Below are 17,141 nucleotides of genomic sequence, written 5' to 3'. Positions count from 1 at the left end.
CTCCAGCCTGGGTAACAGAGCAAGATTCTTGTCTTAAAAAAAAAAAAAAAGCAATGGTAGCAATTAACATAATCCTACTATTTTCAATGTTTCACTTACTTTGTTGTTTGCAAACCAATATGCTATAATATTAATCAACATACTGAGTGTAGAAATGATGTAATTAATACTGATTGCAGAAACCGAACAACTCAGCACTGCAGCTTTCATTCAGATTGGTTATATGTATAAACTAAGTTCAACAATATGGTATTTGAAATCATAAAGTTAAAGAAATGCAATGTAAATAATGCTTAAGAAAATAAGATCTCAAGAAACTGTATATACTCTGTACTTTTATACAACTTTATCAGATCATTTCAGTATATGCACCAAGGATATAGTATATATGCCATGAACTTTGAATGCAAAAACTATACTAGGTGCCTTTTATTTTGCTATCAACATCTATATAAAGGTTTTTTTTTTGTTGTAATCACCATCAAGATAATTTGTATGTATCTTTGCAATTTTTAGATTTGCTTACACCCTATTAATCTAGAAATCCCATTTCTAGAAATCTGTCCTATAGAACAATAGCATTATAAATGTATATTCACAAGGCTTAGTAGAGTGCTATTTGTAATACTAAAAAGATTATAAATTTAGATTTGTAGTATTGAGACTTACTCCAAACTAATCTGCAGACTCAGTGCAGTACCAATTAAAATCCTTATAGGTTTGTTTTGTTGTGATTATTTATTTATTTTTGTGTGACGGAGTCTCTGTCGCCTAGGCTGGAGTGCAGTGGCATGATCTTGGCTCACTGCAACCTCCACCTCCCAGGTTCAAGCTGTTCTCCCTGCCTCAGCCTCCTGAGTAACTGGGATTACAGGCACCTACCACCATGCCCAGCTAATTTTTGTATTTTTTAGTAGAGACAGGGTTTTGCCATGTTGGCCAGGCTGGTCTTGAACTCCTGACCTCAGGTTATCCATCCGCCTCGGCCTCATTAAGTACTGGGATTACAGGTGTGAGCCACGATGCCCTGGCCTGTTGTCATTATTTGTGCTTTATTTTGTTTTGTGGAAATTAAATATCTAATTCTTAAGATTTACATAGAATTATATAGAAAGGAATAAGAATAACCAAGACATTCAAGAAGAACAAGGTGTGAGGACCTGCTCTACTGAGATCATGAATATAAAACTATACTCATTAAGACAGTGTGGTATTGAATCAAAGACAAAGAGTACAGTGGAACAGAATATAGAAATCTCAGAAACAAAGCCACTCAAATACAAACATGAGTATAAAGTGTGAATGTACAACTGTATTCATTAAGACAGTGTGGTATCAAAGACAAAGAGAACAATGGAACAGAATAGAGAACTCGGAAACAAAGCCACTCAAATATGGACATATGAACACAATTAATGAAAAACAGTAGCAAGTAGAGCAGTGTGAAAAAGATGAGACAACTGGATAAACATATTGAAGGGGAGGAAACTTGATCCCTGCTTCACACCATTTTGTAAAACCATTTCCTGGGCCCAAGGGATCCTCCTGCCTCAGCCTCCTGAGTAGCTGGGACTACAGGTGCACACCACTGTGCCTGGCTTGGAGTTGTTTTAAGTGTTAAGTGTTTTTTTTTTTTTTTTTTTTTGGTGTGTGTGTTTGCAGTGACTCATGCCTATAATCCCAGGACTGTGGGAGGCCAAGGTGGGTGGATCACTTGAGCTCAGGAGGTTGAGACTGCAGAGTACTGAGATTGTACCACTGTGCTTCAACCTGGGCAACAGAGTGAGACCCTGTCTCAAAAAAAAAGTTTTGTTTTGTTTTGTTTTTTTTTTCAAGAAAATGTGGAAATTTAGCTCAAAACATAAATACTTGTTCGCCTCAACAGTAGACACAGTTAAGTCTATATATCTGGAATGTTTAAGAAGTAGAATGGTTTTATTAAGTTAATTTCCTGGTCAATTAAAAAAATATTTTGCTTTTTTTTTTTAGCTATTGCTGAAAATACTAATATGTCTACTTTCCTGTGTTGGTAAATACTGTATATAAACCCAAATAAATCTGTCTTTGGTTGCAGTGCTTCTTTATAAAAGGGGCATAAAAAATCTATATTATTATAAACATTGAAGGCAGAGCAGAGTAGACTGAATTTGCATTGACTCAGAAGTCTGCATGAGCCTACTCTGGGCACTGTCCTGTCCTGCACAAATGGTAGATCTGTGTATTTGATCATAGCACTCTCCTGGTGATCCTAGGCGTAGCCCCACTGTCCTCAGAGTAGGGCTTCCTGTGCTTATTGTTGCTTGAAGTTAATCTTTTTTGTTTCCCTAGATCTGGGATGCTTTAGAGCAATATGTAATGTAGGATCCTGTAAGGGATTAACTAGGGCAAATGGAGCTAACATCCTCCTATCCTAAGTAATACATGAGAAAGTCCCACTCTGGATTAGACCTGGACTTTTTCTTTTTCAAGAGATAGGGTGTCATACTATGTTGCCCTGGCTGGCCTCTAACTCCTGGGCTTAAGGGACCTTGGTTTTTTTTTTTTTTAATTGAGGTTAAATTCATATAACATAAACTAACCATTTAAAGCAAACAATTAAGTAGCATTTAGTATGTTCCCAGTATTGTACATTCATCACCTCTATCTAGTTCCATCACATTTCCATCACCCCAAAATGAAACCCCATGCTGATTAAGCAGTCATTTCCACTCCTCCTTCCTCCAACCCCTAACAACCATTAATTTGCATTTTGTCTTGATGGATTTACCTTTTCTGGATATTTCATGTAAGTGGAATCATTCAATATGTGACCTTTTGTGTCTGGCAACTTTGCTTAGCCTAATGTTTTTAAGATTCATTTGTGTTGTAGCCTGTATCTACTTACTTTTTTTTTTTTATATAAGGGAGTAATAATCTATGTACTGTATTAGTTTGGAATAAGACCTGGAATAGACTGGTGAGGAAAGGACGGTTTTTGGTGTTATCTGGATCAGCCTGGGTTTACATCCTGGCATTGCCATTTGCTGACTGAAATATCTACGAAAGTTAACTTTTCAGTCTCAGCTTTTCTCATTTGTAAAAGGAGAAATTTGTGAAGTTTTGGGGATTGCCAATAAGATGGCATGTAAATCTCTAGCATGGTACCTTGCACATAGTAGGTGCTAAGTTACTAGGGACAGCCGTGGAAGAGAGGAGGGGCTGCTCCATTTCCTCTTTTTCAGTCCTTGTGTGAAGGCAGGGAAACAGATGGACTATTATGTGGATCAGGGTCCTTCAGATGTTATCTCTGTGTCGCTTTGCCTATTGAATTTGTGAAGAAAGGATTGACAGCTTCACTTTGCCTCCTATCCTGCTCTCTCTGGTTTGCTGTCTTTCTGAGACACTTCCTCATTTATTAGGGGCCAAAGTAAGCATGTCCATTGTTATCCTGGGGACTCATCCATGAAGAACTTTCATATTGTTTTTAAATTAAATTCCAGAATTAGGTGTGTTTTAATATATATTTTTTATTTATGTACATATAATATTTATGTACGTATGAGACAGATACAACCTCTGACTCCCAAGTTCAAGCGATTCTCCTGCCTCGTCCTCCCAAGTAGCTGGGATTACAGGCATGCGCCACCACTCCTGGCTAATATTTGTGTTTTTAGTAGAGACGAGATTTAGTGAAACAGGGTTTCACCACGTTGGCCAGGCTGGCCTTGAACTTCTGGCCTCAAGTGATCTGCCCACCTCGGACTCCCAAAGTGCTGGGATTACAGGTATGAACCACCACACCTGGCCCCAGTTTTTGGGAAGTCTTAAGCACATTTTAGAGATTTATTTTATGTTTCAAGGCTTATATGGCTGAAAGTCATTGTTTTAGGGATTACTGGGAAGTATCTTCAAAGTAATACATGAGAAACATTCCTTCCTAAATCCTTTATTACATTGAATATCATTATATTAATTGGTTTTTAGAGGTTATATTAACCATGTATTCCTGAAATAAATGTCACTTGTTTATGGTATATAATCTTTTTTATATATTACTGGATTGATTTACGAGTATTTTGTTGAGGATTTTTGTGTCTCTATTCATAAGATACGCTGGTCTGCAGTTTTCTTTTTTTGTGATAACCTGGTTTTCATATCACAGTAATACAGGCCTCATGAAATGAACTGGGAAGTGTTCACCTCTCTTATATTTTTTCAAGAGTTTGTGAAGAATTGGTATTAATTCTTCTTTAAATGTTCGGTAGAATTTACCTAAATCATGTGTCCTGGACTTTTTTTTGAGGGAAGTGTTTTGATAACTAATTCAGTATCTACTTTTTATAGCTCTGTTCAGATTTTGCTTCTTCCTGAGTTAGTTTTGGTAATTTGTGTGTCTCTAGGAATTTGTCCATTTGACCTAAGCTATCCAATTTGTTGACATAAATTAAACTAAATTTGGCCTGAGACTACCTGTATATCTTGAGTCCCTATGTGAGGAACTGTAGCCTAACTTAGTACATAAACAAACTGAAAGCCTAAATTAGGAATATAGTTTTCTAGCAGCTCCTGAGTCTCAGCCAGACACAGCAGTCAAGTCTATCAATTGCAGGCTGCTAACCCATGCTCAAATGAGGCAAAAACCATTGCTTTTAACACATAGTATAGCTTTGTAATCCTTTTCTTCTCTTTTGTTCCTGATTTTCATGATGTGAGTCTCTTTTTTCCCCTCTGTCAGTCTAGCCAGTGGTTTGCCAATTTTGTTGATCTTTTGAAGAACAAAGCTTTGGTTCCACTGTCTTGTTGAGTATGCTGAGTATTCTCATAATTGGAGTAGAAAGCTGATCTTTGATGACTTATTTTACTTAAGCCTAAGGAGTCATGGACTTAGCAAAACTTCCTTGAATCCAAATTGCATCTTCTTTCCTGGTTTCTGGGCTGATACATGTTTTTTCCCATCTTATATACCTTTGGTCTTTTCATTGGTCATTAAGACTAGGGAAAGTTAGATACCTTGTCCTTTTATGCTGTCATTTTGTTTAAAGGCTTTCTATGTAGTAAAACTATCCATATAGAGCCTTGAGCTGTGGTATTGAATTTGATGAACATGATTTACCCACAGTCTGTACTGCATATTTCTTCACCTGCTGCTCCTGTAAACCATTTTATTCTTTTATCTTCTGTACAGTATGTTATCACAAGTACTTTTTACAGGGGTGTTCAATCTTTTGGTTCCCCTGGGCCACATTGGAAGAAGAAGAATTGTCTTGGGCCACACATCAAATACGCTAACACTAATAATAGCTGATCAGCTAAAAAAAAAAAAAAATAGTAGCCGGGTGCAGTGGTTCATGCCTATAATCCCAGCACTTTGGGAGGCCGAGGCAGGCAGATCATGAGAAAGAGATCGAGACCATCCAGACCAACATAGTGAAACTCCGTCTCTACTAAAAAATACAAAAATTAGCTGCACGTGGTGGCGTGCGCCTGTAGTCCCAGCTACTTGGGAGGCTGAGGCAGGATAATTGCTTGAACCTGGGAGGCGGAGGTTGTAGTGATCTGAGACTGTGCCACTGCATTCCAGCCTGGCGCCTGGTGACAGAGCGAGACTCTGTCTAAAAAAAAGAATAGCGAAAACGTCTCATAAATGTTTTAAGAAAGTTTATGAACTTGTGTTGGGCCTCATTGAAAGCTGTCCTGAGCTGCAAGTTGAATGAATTTAATTGACCCAAAATCATAAGAGTTTTACTAACAGTTGTACTTAACAGTATCTGGGAAGACAGAAACAGGACCATCTGCCGGCCGTGGTGACTCATGCCTATAATCCCAGCACTTTGAGAGGCCGAGTTGGGTGGATCACCTGAGGTCAGGAGTTCGAGACCAGCCTGGCCAACATAGTGAAATCCCGTCTGTACTAAAAATACAAAAAATTATCTGGGCATGGTAACAGGCACCTGTAGTCCCAGCTATTTGGGAGGCTGAGACAGGAGAACTGCTTGAACCCGGGAGGTGGAGGTTGCAGTGAGCCGAGATCACGCCACTGCACTCTAGCCTGGACAACAAGTGTGAAACTCCATCTCAAAAAAAAGAAAATAAACTGGGCCATCTGTTTCTGAGGCAGAGGGATTTATACCCTTGGGAAGACACTAAACTTTTTAGGCCTTTTTAGGAAGGCACTAAGCCTTTTAGGCCCTTCTCCCAGTGTTATACGTGAGAGATGATAATCCAGCCTTTGTTGCCTGAGTAAAAAGCAATCTAAAAATCACTGAAATAAATAATAATAGTTTTTCAACGATGGACTGCATATATGACAATAGTCCCATAAGATTATAATGGAGCTGAAAAAGTCCTGTCGCCTAGCGATATGTAGCTGTTGTAATGGGTTTGTGGTGATGCTTGTATAAACAAACCTATTGTGCTGCCAGAGGTATAAAAGCACACAGTAACATCCTAGGACTTCGCCTTCACTCGTGGCTTACTCACTGACTCACCCAGAGCAATTTCTAGTCCTGCAACCTTCATGAATTCGTGATAAGCGAGTGCCCTATAGAGGTGTGTCAAAGACTCCTTAGGCTTTAAGATGGCTGTCAGTGGACACTAATTTTGATATACTTTGATATACACACACACATACATATATGAGAGTATGAGACATGGAGGATAGAGAGATTGAAAGCCTTTAACGCACATCTGCAGTGAGTTTCAGATAGTCTTCACGAATGTTCAGAGACATATAACTTCAGCATTGGTTTTTTATAGCCTTTAACTTAAATTTAACATCTATTCAAAGGATGATCTGACTTCCTGTAAGACTTTCAATAGGAGTAGAAACTTGGATATGATGATACCCTAGAGCCAAACAGGCATTTAGCATATTTTAGTATACTACTAATAAAGTTAATGGCTGCATCCTGTCAAGAAGTACTAGTTATTACATAATATACAAGACTTTAAAATGTTTTTCCTACTTAGAATTACGAAGGCCTCTAATGTAGGACCAAACGAAGAGTTAGTTAAGGCTCTAGTTAATATTCATAACTCTGCAGTATTGAGATGAAAAGTTTATGTTCTTAAGCTTTTGCAGACATTCTTTTCAGCTGTAAGTTATATATGATATAATATGTAATTTATCACCATATTAGATAATAACTGGTAAAGTCATGCTTCAAAAATTTTTTTGAGAAAGGATCTCACTCTTTTGCTCAGGCTGAAATGCAGTGGTGTGATCACAGCTCACTGCCAGGCTTAGGCAAGCCTCCTACCTTAGCCTCCCGGGTAGCTGGGACTATAGGTGTGTGCCACTACGCCTGGCAAATTTTTTGTAGTTTTTGTAGAGATGGGGTTTTGTTATGTTGCCCAGGCTGGTTTTAGATTTTATTTAGAAATAATTATAGATTCATAGGAGGTTCTAACATCTTTTGTGGGGGAGGCCTTATATACCCATCACCCATTTCTCCCCAATAGTAACATCTTGTGTAACCCTAGTACACTGTCCAAACAAGGAAACTGACATTAGTAAACTGCGGCATCCACAGAATGCCAGATTGCCAGGTATGTTACATGCAGTGTTTCCTGTTGCATATATCATTTATATGCCAGTAAACTCGTATTGAGAGTTTACCAGTTTTACATGCTCATGTCTTCTATATGTGTTTGTGTATGTGTGTAATTCTATGCAATTTTATTACTTATAGATTTGTGTGTAACTTCCCTCATCAAAAAATTCATTCTGGGCTGGGTGCGGTGGCTCACGCCTATAATCCCAGCACTTTGGGAGGCCGAGGCGGGTGAATCACAAGGTCGAGAGATTGAGACCATCCTGGTCAACAAGGTGAAACCCCGTCTCTACTAAAAATACAAAAATTAGCTGGGCATGGTGGCTCGCGCCTGTAGTCCCAGCGACTCGGGAGGCTGAGGCAGGAGAATTGCTTGAACTCAGGAGGCGGAGGTTGCGGTGAGACGAGATCGTGCCATTGCACTCCAGACTGGGTAACAAGAGTGAAACTCTGTCTCAAAAAAAAAAAAAAAATTCATTCTGATTATAACTTATTGTACATCTAATTCATGATTGTCAGTAGTTTGATGTGTGGTATACAGTTTCTGAAAGAAAACTAAAGCACAGAACATAATATATACCAAAAGCATTAGTGTAACAGAAAATGTTTTTAAACTTATTATAAAGTTTCAAATGTTTCTAATGTACATATTTTAGAGAAAAATAATGTGGTATCTAAGTACAAATAAAGGATTAAAGTTTTTTATGTTTATTCTCGCCATGTGTTTTCATACTATTTTTTCGAATATGTAAAAATGAATGGGTCAATATTTATGAATGTTATTCTAAGATTTTGTGTTCTTTACCATGAATTTTTTAACCCACTTTACTGAGATATGACTGACATGTAAAAAGCTGTACATATTTAATGTGTACAATTTGATGAATTTGGCGATAAGTATGCACTTGTGAAACCATCACCACCATCAAGGTCGTAGACATATCTATTACCTCCCAAAGTTTCCTCCTACCCCCATTGTTATTATTTGTGGTAGGAACTAACATAAGATCTACTTTTCTAGAAAATTTTAGGCTGGGTGTGTTGGCTTAACTCCTGTAATCCCAGTACTTTGGGAGGCTGAGGCAGGTGGATCTCTTGAGCTCAGGAGTTCGGGACCAGCCTGGGCAACGTGGTGAATCCCTGTCTCTATCAAAAAATACAAAAATTAGCCAGGCATGGAGATGTGTGCCTGTAGTTCCAGCTACTCAGGAGGCTGAGGTGGAAGATGGCTTGAGCCTGGGAGGTTAAGGCTGCAGTGAGCCACGAGTGTACTGCTATGCTCCAGCCTTTTATAATACAGTATTTTTTTTTTTTTTGAGATGAAGTCTCGCTCAGTTGCCCAGGCTAGAGTGCAATGGCATGATCTTGGCTCACTGCAACCTCCGCTTGCCAGGTTCAAGTGATTCTCCTGCCTCGGGCTCCCAAGTAGCTGGGATTACAGGCGTTCACCACCACACCTGCCTAATTTTTGTATTTTTAGTAGAGATGGGGTTTCACCATGTTGGCCAGGCTGGTCTTGAACTCCTGACCTCAAGTGATCCTCCCACCTCGGCCTCCCATAGGGCTGGGATTATCAGGCGGGAGCCACCGCGCTTGGCCCTATAATACAGTATTGTTAACTGTAGGCGCTCTGCTATGTAGAAGATCTCAAGAACTTACTTAACTTGCATGTCTGAAACTATGTCCCATCATGTATTGTTTTTATTTTTAATTGGTATTGATTTTTATAACAGATTGCCAAATATGTTTTACAGTGCTTTCTGTTGAATATATCATTTGTATGCCAGTAAGCAAGTTGTTCACGGATTGGGTTTTGAGATCCTAAACGGATCACCCATCTCTGTTCCTGACCTTTTCCAGCAGCTTATTATTTCTGTGGCTGGGGTGGTGGTGGTGATGGTGATCGTGATGGTGGTGATGGTGATCATGGTGGTACTGATGACCGTTATAGTGTTAACGCATGCTGTGTGGTGAGAACACTTTGCAACATGCCATTATGATTTGGTTTTCATCATTTGTTTTATTTTTATACCTTTGCTTATTACACTGAATGACACAGCTGCTAGCCGGGATGATAGCAGAGCCTGCTTTTCTCTCTGAGTATACTATCTTTGCTTTGGATTCCTCCAAACATCCTAAAACACAGAGTGACAGTGTGGTGAGTCCTTCCACGCTTTCTGCATTCCCTTTGTGGGGAAGCAAAGTAATTTGGCAATTGTAGAAGCAAATCTCGTGTTACTTGCCACTTACCTTCTCTCAAAGCATCTTCAGTGTCTTGTTGCTAAACCTGCTCTAAAAAATCAGAGAGTAAATTGCTGAATTCTGATGGCTGGTGTGCTTCCTGGTAGCTTTTTAACTGCAACAAAAATAACACTGTTTCGCTAATTTAGCTACTTCAGTAATGAAGCTACTTTGGCTTAGTCTAACCTTGTTTTTTCTCCAAGGAATGTTTGTTCATTAACTAAAAAAAGATATACAGTGCTAGAAATCTCTGTTCTACTATTGATGGGAGGTTCAGAATATTTTGAGATATGACTTACATTTTTAGGGGAAAAATTCATGGTTATATGTTAAGTCCACAATTAGACAACACTGAATAGGTAGATTCTACTGTAACAGATAATTGCATCTTATTTTGCAGTTACCTGTTTTTTAGATATTAAACATCTGAATGGAGAGGAGTGTCACATTTGTTTTCAACTGACTGGTGCCACACAGTTTTGAATCTTGTATGTAATTTAATTTTCGGAAAATGGACATTTTCCTATTGAGAGTATCTGGTAAGCTCATAATTTAGCAAATTAAAATTTAGAGATGTTTGTCCAGTAAGGATAGCCTTTGGAATTAAACCCTGACTGAACTGGGATTGAGATTTTTCTTTCTTTTTTAAAAAAATTGTTGCAGAAATCTACTTATTAATTATAAAAACAAAAGAAAAGTTTACAGTGGAGAAATGTGGCAGACACCATCGGATTGAGATTGACGTTTTTCTAAACAATAAGAATTGGTTTAATTTATTAGGTAGCTGGTGATGGAAATAGAACATTTCTGTACTTGAACCATGTAGCCAGTAAAGACATGGTTTGCATATGGCCAGTAGCAGTCTTAAATTATGTCGTAAACTCAGTTTTAGAAAATAAAGCAGCTAGGGAGATAATGAGATTTCTAGTTATGCCTTAGCTTGGGTCTCAAGGAAAAGTGGTCTCTCCTGGGCTCTGTAATTACAAGTAATATCACATTGTTTTAAAAACTGATTTGGCAGGGAGTCAGAAGTCCCAGTTACATTTGTTTGAGTGGGGTCTCATTGTGTTGTCCAGGCTGGAGTACAGTGGTACACTCACGGCTCACTGTGTCCTCAAATCCCTGGGCTCAAGCAGTCCTTCTTCCTCAGCCTCCAAAGGACATGGGACTACAGACATATGCCACCATGCCTAGCTAATCTTATTTTAATTTTTTTAGAAACATAATCTCACAATATTGCCTAGGCACATCTTGAACTCCTGGCCTCAGGTGATCCTCCTGTCTCAGCCTCACAAAGTGCTGGGATTACAGGCATGAGCCACTGTGTCTGGCCCACTTTACTTTGAAAAGCATAAAATAATATTGCTTTATATTTTCATGTAGTAGTAATAGAAGCTATTAAAAAAAAAAAAACAGAAAAGCTACTCCTAGGACCACTTCCATAAGTACATAAAAATCATTTGTATTGAGTACTTAGTCTGTTGTTGAGAATGCTATTAATGTAAAAGTGGAGGCTTTAGTGCTTTTTATTTTTTTGAGAGAGAGGGTCTCACTCTGACACCCAGGCTGGAGTGCAGTATTGTGATGTCGGCTCGCTGCAACTTCTACTTCCCGGGCTCAGGTGAGCCTCCCATCTCAGCGTCCCGAGTAGCTGGGAGCACAGGTGCATGCTGCCATACCTGGCTAATTTTTCTATTTTTAGTAGAGATGGGGTTTTGCCATCTTGGCCAGGCTGGTCTCACACTGTTGGGCTCAAGTGATCCTCCTGCCTCCCCCTCCCAAAGTGCTGGGATTACAGGCCTGAGCCACCACACCCAGCCTAGTCAAAAACTTATTTCTCCCAGTGGGACAAGGGAAACCATAGCATAGCCCATTTTAGAATAAAAATTTAACAAGGGTCTAATCCATTATAAGTTCACCAGGTACTGACTTTTCCTTAGTTAAGTTTTTTGGTCAATGTAGCCGTTTACCCCAAATTCTAAAATTAGTATATCCTTGTTGCTCAGCAGTCAATACAATGGTTATTGAAAGACTGAAAAAATAGTAATTGAAGAAAAGTCCAGCAAGGAACCTGTGTGCTTTTAAGTTGAATATACTTTAAAAGAGTTTTTATCTAATAATTTTCCCAATGGAAAGTATTGGAGAGTTTTGAGTATTGACAGGTATTGAGCTAGTTCTACAGGCACCTCGCCAGGAGAAAGCCTTGAGAGGAAGCAACTGCATAAGGATTTAATAAGCATTTATTGAGCCCTTAATACTAGCCAGGCAAAATGTTAGGTCATGAGGACTAAGATGAAAATGCTAGCGTTCTCACCATGGCACATGTTTACCTGTGTAACAGACTTGCACATCCTGAACATGTACCCCTGAACTTAAAAGTCGAAGGGAAAAAAAAGGGAAGAAATGTAGGGCTCTGTCCTCTAAGAGTTTGTAGTTTACTTTGGAGACAAAAACGTCAACATACACTTAAAGTACAAAGGAAGTAAGGCTTCATAGAAAAGAACACAGGCATAAGGAATGTGTTAGCCTTCCAGGAACCATGTGAAACCTCACATACAAAGCTTCACAAAATTTGAAAGCTGAAAGAAGTTTGGCAGAAATGGAGAAGGCATGACAAGTAGTAACAAGTCTCTGATTTTACTTCTCGAGATTCCTAATGTAAATATACAGGGCAACTTAGGCCAATACTTTTCATAAGCTGTCCTGCATTTATTTAGATATGCGGTTTAACATAAATTGAAATATATATATGGGGAGAAGTTTTTAAATTTTGTTCTCTGTGTGTTTAATAGAGTGGTATTTCAAACAATTGTAGGGTAGCTTTTTTTTTTATCTTTTGAGACAGAGTCTCGCTTTGTCCCCCAGGCTGGAGTGGAGTGGTGTGATCTCGACTCACTGCAACCTCCACCTCCAGGGTTAAAGCGATTCTCCTGCCTCAGCCTCCCAAGTAGCTGGAACTACAGGTGCACACCACCACACCTGGCTAATTTTTGTATTTTTAGTAGAGACGAGGATTTCATCATATTGGCCAGGCTGGTCTTGAACTCCAGACCTCAGGTGATTCCCCCACCTTGGCCTCCCAAAGTGCTGGCATTACAGGTGTGAGCCACTGCACCCAGCCCAGTGTAGTATTTTTGTATGGACCACAATCACGTCAAGTCATTTACTTAAAACAGAATATGGATTCTCTTGCTGTTCTTCCTCCTAAAGTAAATATTGTATTGAGCCCCTTCATTTTCTTTCTCCATAATTTGTCTATTAATTTTCAATATATTAACTGGTCAAGAGAATTGTTGATCTCCCTAAAGCGTATTTTATATTTTATGCGGTGGTCCTCAACCTTTTGGTACCAGGGACTGGTTTTGTGGATGACAATTTTTCCGTGGACTGGGGGCCCAAGGATGGTTTTGGGATGATTCAAGTGTATTACATTTATACTGTGTACTTTATTTCTGTTATTAGTATATTGTAATATGTAATGAAGTAATTATACAACTCACGACAATATAGCATCAATGGGAGCCCTGAGCTTGTTTTCCTGCAATTAGATGGTCCCATCTGGGGGTGATGGGACACAGTGACAGATCGTTAGGCATTAGATTCTCATAAGGAGCATGCAACCTAGAGCCTTTGCATGCACAGTTCACAACAGGGTTCACACTCCTATGAAAATCTACTGTCACGGAGGCGGAGCTCAGGTGGTGATGCGGGTGAAGAGCAGCTGTAAATGCAGATGCAACTTCACTGGCTTGCCTGCCGCTTACCTCCTGCTATGCAGCCCAGTTCCCAACAGGCCATGGACCAGTGCCTGGAAGTTGAGAAACACTGTTTTAGAGATATATGTCAAAATATTTACTGATGGAACAGAGTTTCTGAAATTTGCTTCAACTATCCAATGGCGTGGGGTGGGGAAGCCGGGGGAGCTGCACAAGTAGCCAAGATGGTAGTGGTGTGGTCAGGGAAGTGTGGGCTAGGGTAATAGATAAAACAAGATGGCCATGAGTTATTAATGATTGGCACTGGAAAATGGATATGGGGAGGGGTTCTCGTACCACTACTACTACTATTTCCACTTTTGTAATATGTTTCAACTTTTCCCTACTAAAAACAAATTTTAAGTACCTCCTCCTCTTCCCTCTGATAAAAAGCTATCAAATTTTAACAGTCTTAAGACATTTCCTTAAAATTAGATAGGGAAGAAAGGCTGGGAGAACACAGGAATTATCTTTCATCTTCCAGTTATATACATGACATCTAGCTGTGTAACATCACAATGAATGCCTTCTAGGTCTAAAAATATAATATGCTACATACTATAAAGCAGGGATCACAAACCCCTGGGCCACAGTCCAGTGTTACCCCATGGCCTGTTAGGAACAGGGCCACACAGTAGAAGGAGAACGGTGGGTGACTAAGTGAAGCTTAATCTGCATTTACAGCTGCTCCCCATCACTTGCATTACCACCTGAGCTCTGTCTACTGTCAGATCAGTGGTGACATCAGACATTCATACAAGTGTGAACCCTGTTGTGAACTGTGCATGCAAAGGCTCTAGGTTGCATGCTCCTTATGAGAATCTAATGCCTAATGATCTGTCACCGTCTCTCATCACCCCCAGATGGGACCATCTAGTTGCAGGAAAACAAGCTCAGGGCTCCCACTGATTTTACATCACAGTGAGTTGTATAATTATTTCACTGTCTATTACAGTGTAATAATAATAGAAATAAAGTGCACAATAAATGTAATGCACTTGAATCATCCTCAGACCATCCGTGCACCCCCGGTCTTTAGAAAAATTGTCTTTCATAAAACCAGTCCCTGGTGCCAAAAAGGTTGAGGACCACTACTCTAAAAGATAAAGATGGTTGGGCATGATGGCTCATGCTTGTAATCCCAGCATTTTGGGAGGCCTAGGAGGGCTGATCACCTGAGACTAGCCTGGGCAACATGGGGAAACCCTGTTTGTACAAAAATTAGCCAGACGTGGTAGTGCACACCTGTAATCCTAGCAACTAAGGAAGCTGAGATGAGAGGGTCACTTGAGGCTGGGAGGAGGCTGTAGTGAGCTGTGAGCATGCCATTGCACTCCAACTTGGGCAATGGAGCAAGACCCTGTGTCAGAAAAAAAGATTAAACATTTTTAGCCACAATATTTATTTATCACACCTAAAAATTAATAATTTCTTACTGTCAGCTACCTAATCATTGTTCAAAAAGTAGAAAACACCTTTGCAAAACTGAGTGCCTTTTCCGCAAGTTAGGTTAGATATTTGCCTTTTCTTGGTCAACTCTAGAGGTGAGGGAAATGCAAGGTGTAACTACCAAGGTACTGAAACGTAGTGACTGGCATTTGGTGGAATGTTTTTGTTTAAAACGTGGAAGTTATTTTATCATGAGTTACTTCCATAGTTCTAACTAATTTTACTTAGACACTCAGTGTATTATAAATGCAATGTAGAATCTGAACCTCAAAGAATCTCATCTATTATGAAATCTATGCCAGTATGATGTAATCAGTAGAATGTTGCTTAACTTGGAACCTTGGGCATATGAACAGAACAAAACAAAAATCTTTCATGTGTGGAAGAAGAAGATTTTAAGTTCTTCTGAAAATTATAATTTCATTTAGATTGCTAAGTTGAAATGAATGAGGCATTACCATTTCTTGCTCTCAAGATATTTTTCAGAGCTTAGCCCAATTAATTTTGAGTATTATGTTATTGTAGGTAAAAACTGACATTACTTCCTTTTCTGGTTAGTTTTCTGTTTGAGTGAGATTGTTCATTGATTCCCTGATGTTGATTTTTGTTATGGGGGAAAAACTGGCGACATAATGGGAAGAGGTATGTGACTAGCTTGAAATAAATTTTGCTACATACTAATCTTTGCTGTTGGGTTCTATGTATTACAGCAAAATGAATTTTCTGAAATACTTACCATACTACAACAGTTTTGCCTTGCATGAAAACATTCTAATAAATGAACAATTACTAATTTTGTTTAATAGATAAATGTATCTAATAGGTCCTGGTATTTGGGTTTTATTCTTAACAGTTTTAAACCTTTAGTTTTTTGTTCTTTTGCTTTACAATGTTTCTTTCTTTTTCTTAGAATGCATCTACTCATTCCACGAAATCTCCTGACAGCGTTAATGGAAGTGAACCAACCATTCCCCAGGTCTGTTACTAATTGTTATTTTAGAAAATAACAAGTCATTTCAGAGTGTAGGTCAGTCTATGTTAATTATTAGCATCTGACTTTATATTGAAATGGTGATGTCCAAATATTCAGTACAGTGCATATGGTAAATACAGGTTTGCTCCTGGTTTCTTGGAAAAAGTTTTAAATGAAAGCAAGATTGTATTATTTCTCATTTTAAAAATTAATGAGAGGCCAGGTTCTGTGGCTCACGCCTGTAATCCCAGCACTTTGGGAGGCTGAGGTAAGTGGATCACTTGAGGCCAAGAGTTCGAGACTATCCTGGCCAACATGGCGAAACCCTGTCTCAGTTAAAAATAGAAAAAGTCAGTTGGGAGTGGCACATGCCTGAAATCCCAGCTACTTGGGTGGCTGAAGCATGAGAATCACTTGAACCCAAGAGGCAGACATTGCCATGAGCCGAGTTTGCGCCACTGCATTCCAGCCTGGGTAACAGAGTGAGACTCTGTCTCAAAAAAAAAAAAAAAAAAAAGAAGAGAAAAGAAAGAAAGAAAAAGAAAATTATGAGAAACTGAAAACTTTTGTGATCTGCATTTATAGTTATAAAAGATTATGGGCCGGGCGTGGTGGCTCATGCCTGTAATCCTAGCACTTAGGAGTTTGAGACCAGCCTGGCCAACATGGTGAAACCTCGTCTCTACTAAAAATACAAAAATTAGCCGGGCGTGGTGGCGGGCACCTGTAATCCCAGCTACTCAGGAGGCTGAAACAGGGGAATCGTTTGAACCCAGTAGGCAGTGTTGCAGTGAGCCGAGATAGTGCCATTGCACTCCAGCCTGGGCAACAAGAGCAAAATTCTGTCTTAAAAATAATAATACACTAAGTTTCCATTTCAACTGAGTTTTTCAAAAAAAATAGAAAAGAAAGAAAGAAAGAAAAAAGATTATGGAGGTAGCCATATTGAGAAGACATATTGAGTTATGTAAGGTGGAAGGGGAATATGAAGGAATGAGATTTCATTTAAAGTATTCTCTACTTTAAAGAGTATATTACTATCGGAGTTTTTGGCCTTGGTTTTTAAAAAAGTTATTTATAGAGAGGGGCTCAAGTGATATTTGTTTGACCCCTGCCAAAAAAGAAGGAAAAAAAATCATTATGATTAGCAGGGTGGTTGCGGTGGGTCACGCTTGTTATCCCAGCACTTTG

General features: G+C 39.1%; 1 protein-coding gene across 8 annotated transcripts in view; it reads left to right on the top strand.

The window, feature by feature from the left end:
• GOLGA4 (golgin A4) overlaps nucleotides 1-17,141 on the top strand; it is a 119,737-nt gene that overhangs the window by 10,751 nt on the left and 91,845 nt on the right. For 5 of the 8 annotated variants that reach the window (XM_064360144.1, XM_064360146.1, XM_064360143.1 and 2 more), the window contains exons 3-4: nucleotides 9,592-9,690; nucleotides 15,888-15,953. In XM_064360144.1, coding sequence (XP_064216214.1) covers nucleotides 9,592-9,690; nucleotides 15,888-15,953 — 165 coding nt within the window. The remainder of the gene's footprint in view (nucleotides 1-9,591; nucleotides 9,691-15,887; nucleotides 15,954-17,141) is intronic. The other 3 variants (XM_064360145.1, XM_012455689.3, XM_012455686.3) reach the window with 1 other exon arrangement.

The sequence above is a fragment of the Aotus nancymaae genome, unplaced genomic scaffold, assembly GCF_030222135.1.
Source record: "Aotus nancymaae isolate 86718 unplaced genomic scaffold, 86718_ANA_hifiasm-v0.15.2.pri h1tg000038l, whole genome shotgun sequence".
NCBI classification, from domain to species: Eukaryota; Metazoa; Chordata; class Mammalia; order Primates; family Aotidae; genus Aotus; species Aotus nancymaae.
Note: the sequence above shows the minus strand (reverse complement) of the source record. Positions and strands in the feature narration are given on the sequence as shown.